We start from the raw sequence: 17,500 nt of genomic DNA, 5'->3' as shown, positions 1-17,500 counted from the left end.
TACGTGAGTATCAGTGATGTGACTCACAGCAACCTGCAAGATTGGGGATGCATGAATCATCAGACTATTTTCCATACATAACATGATACCTAATATGGTGGACTTCATAATATCCTTTGATGTGGAAAAAAAGCTTATTTGCTTAATTGAAAAGCAAACTGGATATAGAATTGCACTAAATCTTCTGAACATTGAGCTGGTAGTCATGCTATTTACTTGATACTATTTAGAAACAGAAGGCCAGAAGGCTATATAATGGTAGACAGACTAGCTCACTACTTAGTTGCAACTCTCTCAGTCCCTAGCTAAAGACATGTTGTGTTGTATGGCAGTGTGCTAATATCAGATACTGTAGTCTATCTAATGACCGCACAAATGCCACATGGACAGTTTCGCTCACGAAGGCAGCATTTACAAATAATCGGCTTCAAAAAAAAGAAAGAAAGACAACAAATTGATTCTGAACCTCATGTTGACCTCCCACTAATGTTGAGGGTATCTTGTGACCCTAGCGAAAGTGTTGCAGAATTGCGGGACCTCATTACATGAGGCTGAATTACCTTGTGTTGTTGAAGTTGTGCAGCTGATGCTGGATTTGAACACAAGTAATGCATTCAGTGCCCATGAAATCCCTGCACAAAGCATGGTTTAAAAGGGTGATGGTGTTAGAAGAAAGGATTTAGTGGTATCAGTGTCTGTGGATGGTTGTACAGCCATGTGGCATATAGTGCAGCTCCAATATCCACGTCATGCTAACCTCCAAGACAAGGAGATTTGTGTGAAACATTATGTAGTCAACTGTTTAAGGTGCCTTCTATTTTTTTATTTTTTTTTACAAACTCACATTTTCTTTTAATTTTTACTTTTAATTTACCTTTCCCAAATCTCGAAAGAGCATTTGTAAAGAATGTTCAAATTTAGACACTGATTTTTCACTATTCAGTCTGACAATGGCATGTCATATTTATCCTCAGGAGTTGTCAAGGAACAGTTGCAATCTCCCTCTCTCTCTCTTTTTCCCAAGGCAGTGCATCCATTCCCACAAAACTTCAGTGTCTAAACCCCACACCAACACTGGGCAAGTCGCTGAGCTCCACATGGTCACATTCGTTGCTGTACTGGAGAGTTGATTGTATGTGTCGTGGTTATATAACATATCAAAGTAAAGTGACATGCTGTCCCTAAACTGTGCGTAATGGACTTATAAAACACATGGTGCTTCACCCATGAAGGTTACATTAAGCACAAAGTGTTTTGTTGCGGAAATAGAAGGGGACTGTTGGATGCTCGAGCTTTCTATGTCATAAGCAAAGTGCACATTCGAGGTCATTACCATTTTATTTGCCACTGTCCTTGCGGTCACTTCAAATAGGAGGTAGTTTGTGTTTTGCTCTCTGATTCGTAACTATGATAAAGTCTTTGCTTTGACAATAGCTTTAGCTAGACACTCTAGCTTTTTATTTGATTGGTGTGTATTTTTAATTAGAGAGCCCAAGTGCAGTGATTTTTTGTTTTTTGTTTTTTTGTGAGGCCTGACACATTTGTTGTGTGGTGTGCAATCTGCTTGGGCCTTCATCCCACTTCCATTTGTTTTACAGGAGACCTAATAAGCAGGAGATGTGGCAGCCTCCATACTTTCCCATGTAATTCACTTTTATGCTGGGGCGCAGCCTTACCTTCAAATGAAAGGCTAAAACAGAGCTCTAGATTCCTTTGATGAAGCGCCTGTGGCTCTGCTCTAAATGTGCTACGCGCCCTTTGACCCTTTTCAGGAAATTGAATGGCTCATGCACTGTAGAAAAACACTCTGTTGTATTTTTAGTGCTTCAGTTTATGAAGTATTGTAGTGCCTTGTCATTATTACTGTACGGTGTTTTAGCCTGGGTTATTAGCACGTTTGCGAAAAAGGCCAATCTTGTAATGTGGCTTCTTTCCTTTTCATTTTCTCCTGTGCCCCTCAACTTATGAATAATAAGTTGAATAACAACTCTGAGATTATTTTAATCATTTGCCTCCATCAATCTTTTTTCATGTTTGTTTCTGCAATTGACAAAAGACACTATTCAGGATTGTAATGTCTAGATTGCTGATGGCAGAAAATAATTATGCCATTTTATGACATTTCGAGAATCTTACAAATCACTTCACCTACTTTTACAGTTACACATATGTGTCTGCATTCATGTTGTGCATAGAAGCATATAACATTCTGCAGCGACCCTCATGTTCATAAACAGATATGAGACAAACTGAATGAAAAATGGATTCTGTGCAGGCAATAAGGCCACATCCTGCACTGCATCCTATGATTGGACTGGTCAAAATCAGTACAACTCTTGTGTTTTTAGCTTATCAGCTCAGGCTTGTTTGTGTTTGGCTTCTGTGAGAGACTCCTCAGATGAAATTCACTGCAAGGCCAGTAATCTGTTTGGTGGGCAAAGGTGTAGTGGAGATTCTTGTGACCAATGAAAGTGATTATCTTGCCTGTAAACATGGTAAGCCAGAAGCCCCCAATTGCTGAATCACTGGTTGGCTCAGAGTGGAGATTAATGCATGGCTGGTGATTGAAGGCAGATAAGATATTAAATGTGTTCAGCTCAGACAAATCCAGGATGGGGAAGTCTTGACTTCTCAGAAAAGGAGACTCGTTGTCTTCACTATAGGTCAGCTATGCCTTGTCATTGTTTACAAAAAAAATCTGTAAGGGTTCCTTTAAGGAGAACTGGACTGAATTTCACGCTTCAGAATGGTTCAAATGAAAGAGCTGTAAACCTGTGTTGTCTGTGCTTCCCCTAAATACCAAGTTAAATTAATCAGATTTTCAGAGTTATAATCACGTTTGATCACAACGATTTCACTTGGGCAGATATGTTTTTATGTATTCAATATCAGATATTGTATGAGTTAAACTTATTCCATGCATTGGATGCTGGTGGTATATTACTCTGGAAAAAGGCAGCAAAAAGAGTATTTTAATGCCTCTCCTTTGATCTGATGATAGAGATTAGCTGTTATCGCGATGCCATTCAGACAGGGAAACTTTGACGAGTGCTTTTAGCAGCGGTAGACCACTCCGTTGCCACTTACCAATCTACTGGTGTGGGAATAATAATAATAATAAGAAATAATGATAGTAATATTTTGAGACTGCTCTCACTCCCCCAGTCTTAAGAAAAAAAGGTCATCAGTTAAAACAGTGCAACTTTTCTTTGAAGTGTGAACATGATGTAGTTTAAAATCTAGGCTGCTAAATGCCAGGGGCTGTTCGGTTTATTTACAATGCTGTTTACTCAGATATGTGTGGCTTGTAATGATTTTAAAAAGATTTGCAGAAATTACAACTGCTGATATAAAGAAATATTTGCATAAAGTTGCACTTCAGTCAGGTTACCTTAACTCTTATGTTTACTAACCATACAAAGTAGATGAAAATGGTGCACATGAAGAGAAGAGTTGAATTATCAATTTCGTCATGCAATGTCATCATATTTTCAAATCTGACCATTAACATGGAAGTCATAGAAATACAAAGACATGCCATCTTTGTGTTTATGATTTCCATGTTAAGCTATTCCATGTTAAGCATTTGTAAATTCTAAAGCTAAAACTCACTGTTCATCTTCATCAAAAGTGTTACTAACTCAATTTGTATGAAGTATATAAAGAATGCTACTCTGTAGAGCTCCAAGGAAGCTGGCTGAAGCTTTGTGAAGCATTTAGGCAAGTGACTCATGATCTGTTGTCTGTGTTACTGTCTCTTACTGTTAAATTGACCTAAGAAGTCAGACTGCCATTGGCACTGGTTGTCCTCACACTGACGATGTCATTTCCCTGTGTCTGTTGGAGGGAATAACCCGCAGCTACTTGCACTTCAAACTACACTGACTCGTGTGCTTTACCCAAACTCATGGCATATTTAACCAAAAACAATTAAATTAGAATATATGGTGCCATCTTCTAATATACAGTATGTTAATTTAAAGTGTCACAAAGGGATCTGTTCATTGTTCATATTTCTATTTTTCTATGCTAGATATCTGCAACAGCTACTCTCCCCGAACCTTAAAACTTTTTTCACTCTGTGTTCTGATTCCATGATGTAGTAGTGGAATAGAACGCATGGTCACATGGTCACGATGTTTGTTGATGAGATTGCTGTATCCTGATATGTTGCAGAGTGTGTAGTAGAGTTGTGCCTAGAAGAGTTTATTTAAAAGAACATTTTTAAGCAATTCTAATAACTAAGGTGTGATGACATGAGTTAAATATGGCCAACTACATCAGCGTAGCCTAATAAATGAGCCGTCAAACATGTCAGTTATAGCATCAGTCTGAGATATTGACATGGCAATATCATCCACTGACTAATTATGCTGGAGAATTAATTCAGAACATGCAAGCTCAATTAGAAGTGCAGTGGTGTGTGTCTGCACACGTGTGCCAATGCATTGTTAAAACACTGTGAAGAATGATGTGCCCACTGGCATTTTTAGTAGTAGATTGTTGCTTCACTGAAAGCCGGTGTCTCACTCTAGCACATATTGTTAAATCTAACGCAGTGATATGTATCTGAATCTGAATCTACAGGAATTTAAATGTGTGTTGTCTGTGTTCTGCAAAAGATGTTCAGTAAGCATGAACATCTACAGCTACAGTATAATGGTGAGATATGACTTAATGGACTGACCCTTGCTCTCTGTATACTGTCGGTTTGTCTAGTATTTAGAAATACTTCACAACACTCAGCATCATAACAATAGTATGCTGTACCCTATCATTAAGGGCAACAGATATGTGTGTGTTTATGAACTGAGACCTTTTGTTCTGGATTGACCTTTGCTGATTGTGCTGAAACAACAGACCTCTTTTCTTAGGTAGTAGCACATGTTGTAGAGAAGGCATCGTAAGGCGGGGAAAAGTTTGATTTGAAACGTTCAAAAAGGATTTTTGGGGCACTACATCGAGGGGGGGGTTTCATCGATAATGAAAACATTATTATTATTATTATTATTATTATTATTATTATTATTATTATCTTCCATAGGACCCAAGGTGTATTGGATCGCCCATGGTTATAGGACATTTCAAATGGCCCCGTGATATCCTTGTGATTATTTATCATACTGAGGTGACCTTTTTTAGTGCAGTCTCATAGAAGACATACAGTATAGGCTTCTCATATAGGCTTCAGTGGGATATTTTACAGAATAAAGACTCATTTTCAAATGCCACATCTGCTGTCCACGGATTAAAGGGTTGATTTGTGAGCATAAATGTGAAGTGAACCTGTCAAACATCAATATAAAGAGTGGCGGTATCTAACACCCTTACAACAATCCTAATTTCTATCCCTCTCTCTTTCCTTCCCAACAGAGTGAAGACCGGATCGAGTGCATAACAGGATTCCATACGTTTGTGATTGAATGTGAGTCTACTTTGACCCCACAAAACTGAAGATGATGTTGCTATGGAAACTGCTGGTGCTGCAGTCATTGATGGGGTGCCTTGCAGGTAAAGCATCTTATTAAGAACTTTTGACGCACGCATTCCAGGCTCGCTTTGTGTAGTTTGTGTCCTTATTCATATGTATTTAGGGCAGGTTGCAGGTATGAAAGGTAGGGTTTAAACAGGAGAAAACTGAAATACACAAGCCACAGGCAAACACTCGGTGCTTATATTTTCCCATTACGATACAAATAATGAGGTTGTGCAATTTATTTAATAAAAAAGGTGTTTGTTAAAGTAAATAATTGGATCTTAGGGGTGGCTTTCTGAAATGCTTGACTGCTGTTAGGTTAATCATTTTGAATATAAATGAGGAGATTGAAAAGTGAGATATGAAAGTAAGATGAAAAATAATAAATTGAATGCATTGATTGAAAAAAGTGTGAGATTTAATCAAGAAAGAAAAAAACCTAAATGACCTTCGTTCTCTGGCAAGCTAATATACACATTAACAACTTATCAGCTGAGTTTATTATAGAGTGTTGGATGGCTAAATTAAACAATGAATTGTTTCATATTTTGAAATGGTTTTTCACCCATCTTTTTCCGAGAACATATTATCCTATTCATTCATACAGTAGTAGAAATGTACTATACCCTGCCCAGCACTGCCCACTATTTTGCTCAGTACTTGAAGAGAAGAACAGACACTAACAAAACTTAAAGAGGTCAGGGGTCATTTGATATTTTTACTGATCAGCGTTCAAGGACCTCTTGCTAAGTGGTGAGCATTTCAGGGTTGCCCCGCAGCCTCATTGTTAACTCTGGTGTGTGTGTCCCATAGTTCCTACAGTACTCCCAACAGACATGTCAGCATGCCCACAAGTTTACATTATTCAACAAGGAATCCCCTGTACAGTCATTGTTCTTCATTTGTTAAAGTAATGAAAAAACACAGTTTGTTTATGTTGTTGCTTCAACAAGATGAGAGTAAAAACGTCTCACCAGGCCTCTTGTGAACACAGCACACAGTGGCCGGCTCTAAGCACACACACACGGCCATTAGCGAGCATAGAGAGAGCAAATAGCGACTCGTGGGAAGTGCACAAAGGCTCCCTTTCTCTGTCTTTAAGCGTCTTTGAAAGGAAACGCAGGGAGGCTGAGCCTCTAATTAATATACAGCAGAGTGACTAGAGGATAGGGGTCTGGTGGAACAAAACAACAACAAAAAAATCTTATCTCAGATTTTAAGAATCGTTGTTGCTGCCTGTACAGTAGAGTTGAATGCTGTCTTTATTAAACTATTCTCTATACCCGCCGGCCCATTTTCATTGATCATGATTTGATGAGGAGGTTTCATTTGTCTTGCTTAAAAAACGGCAGGGTCACATTAGTGCAATAATTGAAATGGTCTCAGGGGTTTAATCAAAGACTGTGTCCATATCTGGATTGTTAAAGAGGAGGCAGACGCTGATCATTGCAGACCTCCCTCCAGTGTCCAGCAAAAGACAACATCCACAATCTACAACCTTTTCAAACTTAAAATAAGAGATAATATAATTAAAGACATGTATCCCCCTTTGGTTGGTCTATTACCAAGAGAGTATTAATTTTCACGAGATTAGATTCTAATGTAACATCACTGGCGAGTTTTACGGGGAGGATTATGTCTGGTCTTGCACCAAATTTCATGTTGAATGAGGATTCTCCATTATAGTCTAATTCAACCCAGAAGGAGGTGTTATCAGTCCTTGTTAAGCCCCAGTCACACAAAGTAAATTAAATCTGTACTGAAAGTCAAACACACTTCAGTTTTATGAACATGTCTGCTTTTGTGCACACTGTATTGAAAAACTTGAACAAAATCACAGTGTAATTCAATTGTGCTTCTGTCCTCACTCTCTATTTTTGGATAGGGGCGTTATCAGTCACAATGTATAAATGTTGCTATTTGTCCATTCATCCTGTTCTGTGACTTCGTTACGTAAGCGCCGTGTCCTCTGCGGCCGTATCCCTAGTCTCTGTAAAGTGCCGCTCGTTAACAATCGCTAAGGCTGAACGCTGGCGCTGGAACTGAAAGGAAAGGTCGTGCAACCTGCCGAACGCCAGAGAAAAGGAAGGTTAGCCCCCTTGAAAAGGGAGGGATTCACGGGGAGAGGCGAGGCGACTGTAATGATCCCTGTCCTCTAGCAGGCTTGTTCTTTTGTTCTGGCGCAGCACAGTGACAGGCTAGCCTCCTGTTCTCCCCGCACGTCACTCTAACCCTCCCTGTTAGCGGCTGATTACCTCAGAGCCACACTTCCCCCGGACACACACTGAATGCTAATTTCTCTTTTTTTCCCTTCTTCTTCTTCTTCTTCTTCTTCTTCCCTCTCTTTCTTTCTTTCCTGCATGCTGCCTGAACCTCATCTTGCTCAGCGTGCCTTGCTAAGATTATTCTCTCTTCTCTCTTATCCCTCTCTTTCTATCTCTCTTTCTCTCTGTCTCTCACTTTCTTTCTTTATTTCCTCTCTCTTTCTCTCTTCCTTTGCTCTCTCTCTCTCTTCTTTCCCTCCTTCCTTCCTTCTCTCCTCTGGCTGCTCCTCTTGCAGGCCTACGTAGAGCACATTAATGCTGGCCCCTCTTGCTTATGCAGTCAGCCCCTCTCTCAGCAGACATATTTTCTTGTTCTATCTTCCTCCTATTTGAAAGTCGTTTGATTTACACACCTGAGACACTGCCTCCGGAGGGAAAAAAATCAGATCTCTCTCTTGATAGGTTTTGCATTTCACAAAGAAACGAACAAACCCTTCTAGAAGTCTCTGGACAAAAGGAAAAAAAAATAAGAAAATCACGAGCGGCCCAGATTAGGGCATCAGGGGCAATGGAAAGGTTTACGCCGGCTAAATGGTGAAAAGCTTTGCATGTCAACGTGCGGTGTGAGCCCAGAGAGAGGTGACCTTGGAGAGCCGAGACGTTCGCATTTCCCTCAGAGCTCAGCTCCACCTGTAGAGTGCCAAGCGGCGAGACCAGATTGTCTGTCCCCCGCACAAAGGCGCTCTTGACATTTAGACAGCAGGCTCGTTTCCAGGGCAAGAAAATTAATCAGCGTCTGTCTTTGTTTATGTCTGTGTCTGCCTCTGCCCTCCTTGAACGATACTCCTTGATCACTTCTTTCCCCCTTTCTTTTACAGTTGCAAAATAACCAAAAAAAGGAAAAGGGTAAAAGCAAAAATGTGGGCACCCTGCATAGTACTGGGCAACACTCCCTTTGGGTAGTATCACAGCTCGCAAATGCTTTTTGTACACAGCTAAAAGTCTTCTGTTAGCTAAGAGTTTAAGCTAAGAGTTTCTGTGAGAGATTTCATCCATTTTTCCTTGTAAAAAACGTTTAGATCTGTCATTCTTGCACCATGTTGCATGCACTGCTCTTGTGAGGTCTATGCACTGAGGGGTAGATGTGTACTAACATCTACATGCACAAGTAGTTACAGAGTCAAACGGTATGGCCAACCAACACCAAAACCCAGTTATTACATGCCCCCAAACAAGTGGAGTTTGCGATTACTTTGAGATTAGTCCCTCGGACGTATCTCCACGTTATTCTAATGCAACGCTGCTGTGAAGCAGGGCATTTTGTGCGCTTTGTCTTTTTGTTTATCTCTTTCTAACTGCTGCCAGGTGACAAAGTAAAGCAGCGGGGGTCTCCGGTAGTCATTTTTTGACCTGTGTTATTCATGGCTCGCAAAGCCAAGCTAAGCTCAGTGGGTAGTCGCAAACAATGCATTTCCATCAAGCCGTTTTGTCTTCAGCGAGGTTTTTACGATCCAAAAACAAGTGCTGTCCTGTGATTGAGTCTAGGAGCAAAAAAAAAACCCACCTAAAAAAACCCACTCTGTTAGCCTCTGTTGTGGCTTCGAAATAGCTAGGATGGCACCAAGGTGGTCTTCTTTTCCAATGTGTTTCTAAGAGAGACACAATACCAAGCATTCTGTTTTTGTGACTGCCACTGATACATAACCACACCAGCATGTCAAATCTGGTCTTTTCTGATCTCTGTATCATTTCTAGTGTCGTTGTCTTGTCTGTATTCATCTGTAGTAGAAATCTTAAATGCTATGTGTCAGGGAGCTCAGAAAGGGCACATACCGTATTTCTATTCAAATCATTGCCTCTAACTTTTGTGTGGTGTATATACATATCTTACAGAGTTGCTGTATGCATAGTTTAGCTGATATTTGTTCTTGCTTTAGGATTGGGGACTTTATGTAGCTTTGCATAATGACAACAAGCAAGTATGCTTCTTTTGTAGATGTACTGTAGGAACAGGATAATACAAAAGATTACATGCAGAAAAGTATTTTTGGTTTTGGCAGTGGTGGTTAGTTTGGGGTTGCAAAAAAGAAAATAAATCGTCTGTCCATTATAGCCAAAAGTAATTTGAAGTGGGATGCCTTTTTAAAGTGGCCCTGAAATTGTCCTCCAGTGTGGCTATCAGGCAGCAAGGCCCTCTTAGTATCTCTCTCCCTCTCGCTCTCTCTCTCTCTCTTTGTCTCTCTCTCACACTCTCTCTCACACACACACACATACACACATACACGCATACTAGGAGGGATTGATTCCATTATTAAAGGGACAGCCCTACAGGGTGTGGTCTGTGGACATGCTAGAGCAGGCTGCAGAATCCCCTATCCTCAGGGAAGACCAGTTAGAGGAGATAGAGTCTGAGTTAGCTTGAGGATTCCATGCAAAAACACTTCTCACACTCAACACCATGCAAATCTCTGTTGCCCTGAAACATCCAGAGGAAGTATTAAAGTATTAAACTTTCTTTTTCTCATGGCTCTTTCAGTTTTTACATAGTTCAGGGCAACAGTCTTTAGAAACACTAGTCTTCAGCACTGAATACTTACTGACCGAAGCAAAGTTTTTGTCCTGCCTTTACCTTCTTTGCTTTTGAGTCTAAACAGATTTTGTTTTTTAAAAGAACGTTGGATCAGAAGCAGTGAAGTGAAATTGCAGGGCAGCATGGTTATTCTCAGTGCAGTAGCAACAGATCAAGTATTATTGTGTGTCATTTTCTGTCCAGACACAGCCAAGCAGAGGCAGCGTTTATCCCTGTCCTTACCATCCGTAACTTCATAACACAAATAGATTTATCTCTTTGGTGAAGATGTCTGTGGGTCAGGAATCAGTGCGGACATGGTTCGACACAGTGTCCGTCCTCTCAGTGACCTGTGACAGAAGAAGTATTTACTCTATTCCACCTCCTGTCTGAAGGTTCTCTGAGCCATCGCAACCCCCTCACCCACTACCCCACCCACCCGCATTTGGCCTGGTTTTTCCCCATGTGTGCTTAAGAGTGGGGAAATGGGTTATATCAGTGGTTAATGCATTCCATATAAGCTGCTAGTATCTCATCTCCACAAGATGAATATAGTCGTGTCTCGGCAAGGTACGCTCGTTCGCGTGGGAGAGCCGAGCTTATTCTAATAGCTCCTTTGAAGCATAAAAGATGGGAGCAGCCTTCGTCTGTGCCTTGACCTTGAACCAAATTATATTGTGTTCTGCACTGTCCATTTCTCTAGATGCACGCCTACATCACAGAGCAATGAAGAATGTGCCATCCTCACGGTTCAAATTTGTCCCACGAGGACAAAATAAAGAAATAAATCTTCAAGTTAAGAGCTCATGCCCAAGAAGCAAACTTTAGATACAAAGGCACCAAAGCCTTTCAAGAGGTACACACTCAAAGTGTTACTGGCAAAGCAAAGGTCTGTTATATCTACAAAATTAATTTGGACGTTGGAACTCACATGAAAGATTCTAGGCTCTTCTGGGCCCATCTGAGAGCCTTTGATTCCTGCTGAGGTAAGCTCACTAGACCAAACTTATTTGCTCTCATCCACTATTGGACCACAGATTATAACCCCCCCCACACACACACACACCCACCCACCCCCCCACCCCCGACAGGCAGAGCATAAGGCAGTGAACTGGAGTACTCTACTAAAACATGACATGGCAGGAGAAGGAGAGACAGAGAGAGAGAGAGAAAGAGAGAGAAAGAGAGAGAGAGAGAGAGATGTTGGGGGGCTGAGGTGGGACAGGGAGAGCGTTTGGGAGTTTGGAAGACACTGAAATGACTTAAACATGAAGCCCCTTCCTACCCAGAGGCGGTGTGGGTCCTGGCCTCAGAGAGTTCTCTTGCACACATTTCACATTTCTCAGCAGGTGAGTGTCTCACCTGCACAGCAGACCAAGTGCGGCTTATCAGTCTTACCTGCAGCTGTTTGGAAGCTTGTTAACTGTATAGTCTGCCTTGAATGCTTATTTGCTCAGACTCAGGCCTTCGGAACGAGGCAGAAATGTAGAAATGAAAAAGCTCTCAGAGTTTACACCTACTGATAATGCTGAGAACCACAACCTGGCTGACGCTCATTACAGTCTATCTCTGGTTGTTAAAAGTCTTTATTTCCCTGGTGGAAAAAAAAAACACTATCCCTCAACTGCACAAGTAAATCTCCTGGAGAGTAGTTTGAAATCTCCTATCTATCTGACAGCAGCAGACAGTATTAAAGTATTCAGGAACACTTTAGTACCTAAACAGGAGCTTTGTACCAGCCTCTTAACCTCTGAATAGCATCATCATAAATGGCAAATGCAAATGAACGTGTCGGGGGTATTTTGTCTCAGACTACATACATATTTTACAACAGTTCGGTCTAAGAGCTAAAGGAAGTCCCCTGTTGTTTTCCATAATATAGTGGCTCTTACAGAAGGACTCTGCTCTGTTAAGGCAGTCTTGTGCCGATCTCTGTGTGTGTGTGTGTGTGTGTGTGTGTGTGTGTGTGTGTGTGTGTGTTTGTGTTAGTGAGTGTTTTCAGCCCAGAGGTGTTGTTTCTCAGGTGCGCGTTCTGTTGATGTTTGCACCTCTAACCCCTACGGGGCCATTGAGTCTCTCAACACCAATACCCCACCACCCCCTTCCCTGGTGCCGGGCCAAGAGAGACACCTCTGGTCAGCTCCCTGCCCTGGTGACCCTACTCCTCCCTTCCCCACCCACCCACCCTGCCACCTTTGACCCGTGTGTCTGGACGTCTACACGCGCCGCTGCTGGGCTTTCTTCATTACTGCCGAGCTCATTAGGCTCCAGGAGGAGGAGGATCTGGGCGAAGAGTCAGTCGATGTTTCATCTTCTGTTTATTGGAAAGTTTTTCAAAGGACACAATCTTCCATGGGAATCCCGTCAGACGGAGTTGTGTTGCTTTATGTGTAATGCAGTGGCACCACAGCAGACTGGGGAGCCGGTGGGTGGTGGGTTTTGAGTCTTGTGAAACACCTCCGGTGCGTTTGATATTTTAAGATCGCCCCAGCTGTGGCGATGAATCACATCACACACATTGGATTCCTAATGGGTTGTGTGTCGCCTCCGAATGCCGACTATGTGGCTCCATTAAGGCTTTCATTAGCACAGATATCATGTTGATGACAATATTAGCTAGGAGACGGGGTCTTGTTGATGAAAGAAAGCCAACACTGTATCCGAGTAACTGGAGCCAGCATCTCCAGGTGGACTTACCTGCCACCCCCTCCCTCCCTTCCTCCCTCCTCCCCCTCTCTCTCTCTGGAGAAGCAATTACTCTTCTCGTGGCAGGATGAAGGAGTGGTAGATCTCCAGGGGAGCACACAGCCAAGCCCCTGCTAATTGGTGATGTCAGCAAATCAGAGGCAGAGAGTTGCTCTCCTCCTCCTCCTCCCCACCCACCCAGCCCTAACCCCCCACCCCACCCCACCTCCACCCAACCTCCACATCTCCACACCAACCACATTTGTTTTGTTTTGCTTGGTCAACACATTCCTTAGATATGCATATCGATAAATGTTTTATTCATATGATCGGTACAGACAGGGTCTGGTACTGTTCCTTTGTTGCCCTTGTTCTTGTTCAGCAACCTGGCTCAGACCCCTGTGTGTGTGTGTGTGTGTGTGATTTCGAAAATGCATTGTACGCGTGTGTGTTTGTGTGTGTGTGTGTTTGTGTGTGTGTGCGTGAGTGTGTGTGTGTGTGTGTTTTCTCATCTGTTTTTGAAAAGGCGGTGCAATTAGGAAACTTGGCCAGGGGGCAGAGCCAATGATTGTGTTTGCCACTGTGAAGTGCGTGACAGCTGTAGATCGCACTCACAGCGCTACAGAGCAGCTTCGGACGACGGCGGGTCCCTTTTAATGAGACTCTGATGGTAACACAGGAAACAATAGAAAGAGAGAGAGAGAGAGGAGAGAGCGAGGGATTGATCAGTGCCCCCATGTGAAGGAGACGGGCAGAAGGCACTTTCTCGCTCACAGTGGTGAACAGAACAGACTCCCAAAGGGCAGGTGCACCTGTTCAGGAATAATTGTCTTGCCTCCCCCATTTAGCATCCCACTAAAGATATGAGGCCAAATTACCATTTGAAATGTGCTCCGTCCCATGATGTCAGCAGTACATACTACCTGTACGGGCCATTGCAACAAAGGACACCCTTGAATATTAACTGTGCATATCACATGTACTGTAGACATGTTTGCAGCATACACATGAGCACAGTATGAGTATATATACTGGACATCACCACCAGTGTCCAGATTAGCATTAGTTTATAGCCTTTTATAGAGTACATTACATTTGGCTGACGCATTTTTAGCCAAAGCGTACTGTATATATAGTAGTTTATAGAGTTTATAGTTATAGTTATAGTTTATAGAGTATTCATCGGTCCTCACTGTGCACACACAGTACACACTGTGTGTAGACTGAAAGTATATACATTTTCATGAATGCACAGTATATATTAGTATACTGTACGTAATCCCCAAGGCACAGATTGATATTAGTATGTACACTATATTTATCAGGGCTCAGAATGATATTTATCAGGGCTCAGATTTATATTTATTTATTTATTTATCAGGGCACAGTTGAGGTGTGTTGCTCTGTGTGTTGTGTACTCAGACAGTTCTTGAGTTACCTAGGGATGTGCCATGATGCAACCCTTTCAAATAGGTGAGTAATCCACTTGTGTGGGCTGGGGAGGTGTGCGTGTGTGTGTGTGTGTGTGTGTGTGTGTGTGTGTGTGTGTGTGTGTGTGTGTGTGTGTGTGTGTGTGTGTGTGTGTGTGTGTGTGTATGTGTACAGTATTCATGTTACTAGCTAATGTTGAACAACACAGCGCTGTGTTTTAATGGCAGGACTTCCACAGCAGGGTCCCCAGTAGCCTGTCCTGCCTCCTCGTCCCCTCGGCCTGGTTGTCCATTCTTCTGGAATAGCGCTGAGCTCTTTTAGTTTCCCAGCGCACACCCGTCCTGCAGTGGTCATGCATATTCAGTGCGTTGTGCGTCTGTCCTGAACTAAAATGAGGGGTGGCTCAGACATGGAAACAAGTGTCATTTCACTGAGGGAATTATTCCAACCAGTATGGACACGTCTGATGCACCTGTCCGGGTGGAAAGAAAACAGGGCCAATTATTCCACCTGAAGAGTATGCTTTTATGGAGGCGAGCTTGGGGGAAGGCATTAAGAGTTGTTTATATTTTTATTTTGTTCCGCCACAGAAAGAGAGAGAATGCGGGACAGAGCCTGCTGTCATGTTGCTCTGCCGCTCTGGGGGAACTGACACATGCAAAAGAAAACAAACACACACACACACACACACACACACACACACACACACACACTATTACACACAGACTAATGTGCACACAGTCCCACAGATGCCTGAGTGTTAACTCACAGCCGAGCTACCTGTTGAAAAGCCTGTGAAATGACTCATTGAATTTATTTGCATCCTGCTCAGTGCAATATTTCAACACCCACCAACCACTCCACAACATATAAATCACCCAAAGATGAAGAGAAATAACACACACACACACACACACACACACACACACACACACACACACACACACACACACACATACAAATAAAGATGTGCCTACATTCTCGTGCATACATAAAAATACTGAGACTTTGAATTTGTTATGTGAAAAAAGCAGCATGGTAGGTTAGCAAATCTTTGAACTTCTTGTAGTGCTTTTATCACGCACATTCCATGAGCCTTTTGATTTTAGGATTGAGGTGGATTTGCTGTAAACACACCTTTGACGGATGCCTTGGTTTGTTGTTTGTTGTTACGACATTTGGTGTACAATGATAGAACAATGTCATATTAGCATTTTGTATAATTGTCATATCAGCTGTCATAATGTTAAGGTGGTACAGTGTCAGGTCTCATGTGGCTGTCATGAGAATTACATATATCATCATTACACAATTTGGAATAATCTGTGGTGAAACCTTCATGGAATGGCTATTTTAAACTAATGTTATGGTTCAAACAGAAAAGTGGGAGAAGGTTACTACTAATACTGTTGTATTTGTTTTGTTTTGTTTCTTTTAGTAGAATAGTCTGTTTGCTTAGTGTCCTCAAGCTTCTTTACCCTGGCACATTTAGGAATAGCTGTTCAGGAATTCACTTTTTTTCAAATTAACGTGATTGGCAGTCTTTTTCATTCTGCCCTTGCCACTTCACATATTAAAACCAAAGCCAATTGGAGACACTGCATATACATGAAGGAGCCAGCATGAGGCTCATCTCTGTTTAATGTGCTATTAGTCTATAATGGGGTTTCACAAGACACTTTCATGCAACATCCCTTCACCGTGACCCCATCGTCCTTGAAAAAAGTGCAAACTGTTGCTTGTTTCAAGTAAATTAAATGAATCACAGATGCCAGGGGGTAATCCCTTAAAATCAAAATCTGATTATTCATTTCCTTTGGGAAGCAGGGATTATGTATTGCTTATGTCTATGAGCTCTTATCTGTGTAGGAGTGGGGTGCGTGTGTGTGTGTGTGTGTGCGTGCATGCATGCGTGACATGTGTGTGTGTGTGTGTGCGTGCGTGCATGCGTGTATGCGGGTGGTGAGTTTCATCCGTTTAGTTCAGTGTGGCTAGTGATAGTTTGGGGTATTTGAGCCCGTGCCCTCTTGATGCTTTGCTCCAGTGTTCTGTTTATATTTAGAATGTTCCGTGGTTATATGGAGCCACTGTGTTCAGGCTTCTGCATATGCCTGTTTTAGATCCCCAGTTGGACCAACAGATGGGCCAAGATGGACTGTGACGAATGGTCACCCATATTGCCCAGATATCATCAGTAAAATCAATCATGGGATTTTTTTAATCTTAAATTCCCTTTTTCATAGATTTTTAACATACTGAGTACCCTTTGACAAAAGGCTCATGCCCCTACCCGCATCAAAATGCGTTTGAAGCCATTATACACAGTGTTGCTTAATGCAGGCTTTCTGTTTCTGTCACTGGGCATTACATCCTCATTGTGCTGCCCACCAGTGTGTGTGTGTGTGACTGAGTTTGTGTGTGTGTGTCATTGTGCTGCCCACCAGTGTGTATGAAGCTGTTTTCCCTTTTTTCCCAAACAAAGCTGCAATTAGGCAAGAAACTTTTAAATGTTACATTGGCCACTTTGCACATGAGATGAACAATAATGGCACAGCGCCAGCACTCATTGCTCCTGTTGTCTGCGCTGAAGAGTGGTCCTCTCTAACTCACCTTCCCTAGGGACTCAGGCCTGAAATCAAGCTGAAATAACACTGAGTTTCATGTTGCGAGCACTTTTTTTTCCACCACCCGGACCCAAAACCACCCCTAGTACACACACACACACACACACAAACACACACACACACACACACACACACACACACACACACCACACACACCCACACACACACACACACACACACACACACACACACACACACACACACACACACACACACACACACACACACACACACACACACACACACACACACACACACTCACACACACACACCCACACACCCACACACACACACACACACACACACACACACACACACACACACACACACACACACACACTCATTCACTCACTCACTCACTCACTCACACACTCACACACACACACACACACACACACACACACACACACACACACACTCACTCATTCACTCACTCACTCACTCACTCACT

At 42.3% G+C, this 17,500-nt stretch overlaps 1 protein-coding gene across 2 annotated transcripts in view; it reads left to right on the top strand.

The window, feature by feature from the left end:
* Nucleotides 1-17,500, top strand: part of cntn4 (contactin 4) — a 105,308-nt gene that overhangs the window by 6,982 nt on the left and 80,826 nt on the right. For both annotated transcript variants that reach the window (XM_048254007.1, XM_048254008.1), the window contains exon 2: nucleotides 5,374-5,511. In XM_048254007.1, the coding sequence (XP_048109964.1) occupies nucleotides 5,457-5,511 (55 nt within the window). In that variant the 5' untranslated portion in view covers nucleotides 5,374-5,456. The remainder of the gene's footprint in view (nucleotides 1-5,373; nucleotides 5,512-17,500) is intronic.

This window comes from Alosa alosa, chromosome 10 (assembly GCF_017589495.1).
Source record: "Alosa alosa isolate M-15738 ecotype Scorff River chromosome 10, AALO_Geno_1.1, whole genome shotgun sequence".
Lineage (NCBI taxonomy): Eukaryota > Metazoa > Chordata > Actinopteri > Clupeiformes > Clupeidae > Alosa > Alosa alosa.
The sequence above is the reverse complement of the archived record's forward strand: the minus strand, read 5'-3'. Positions and strand labels throughout refer to the sequence as shown.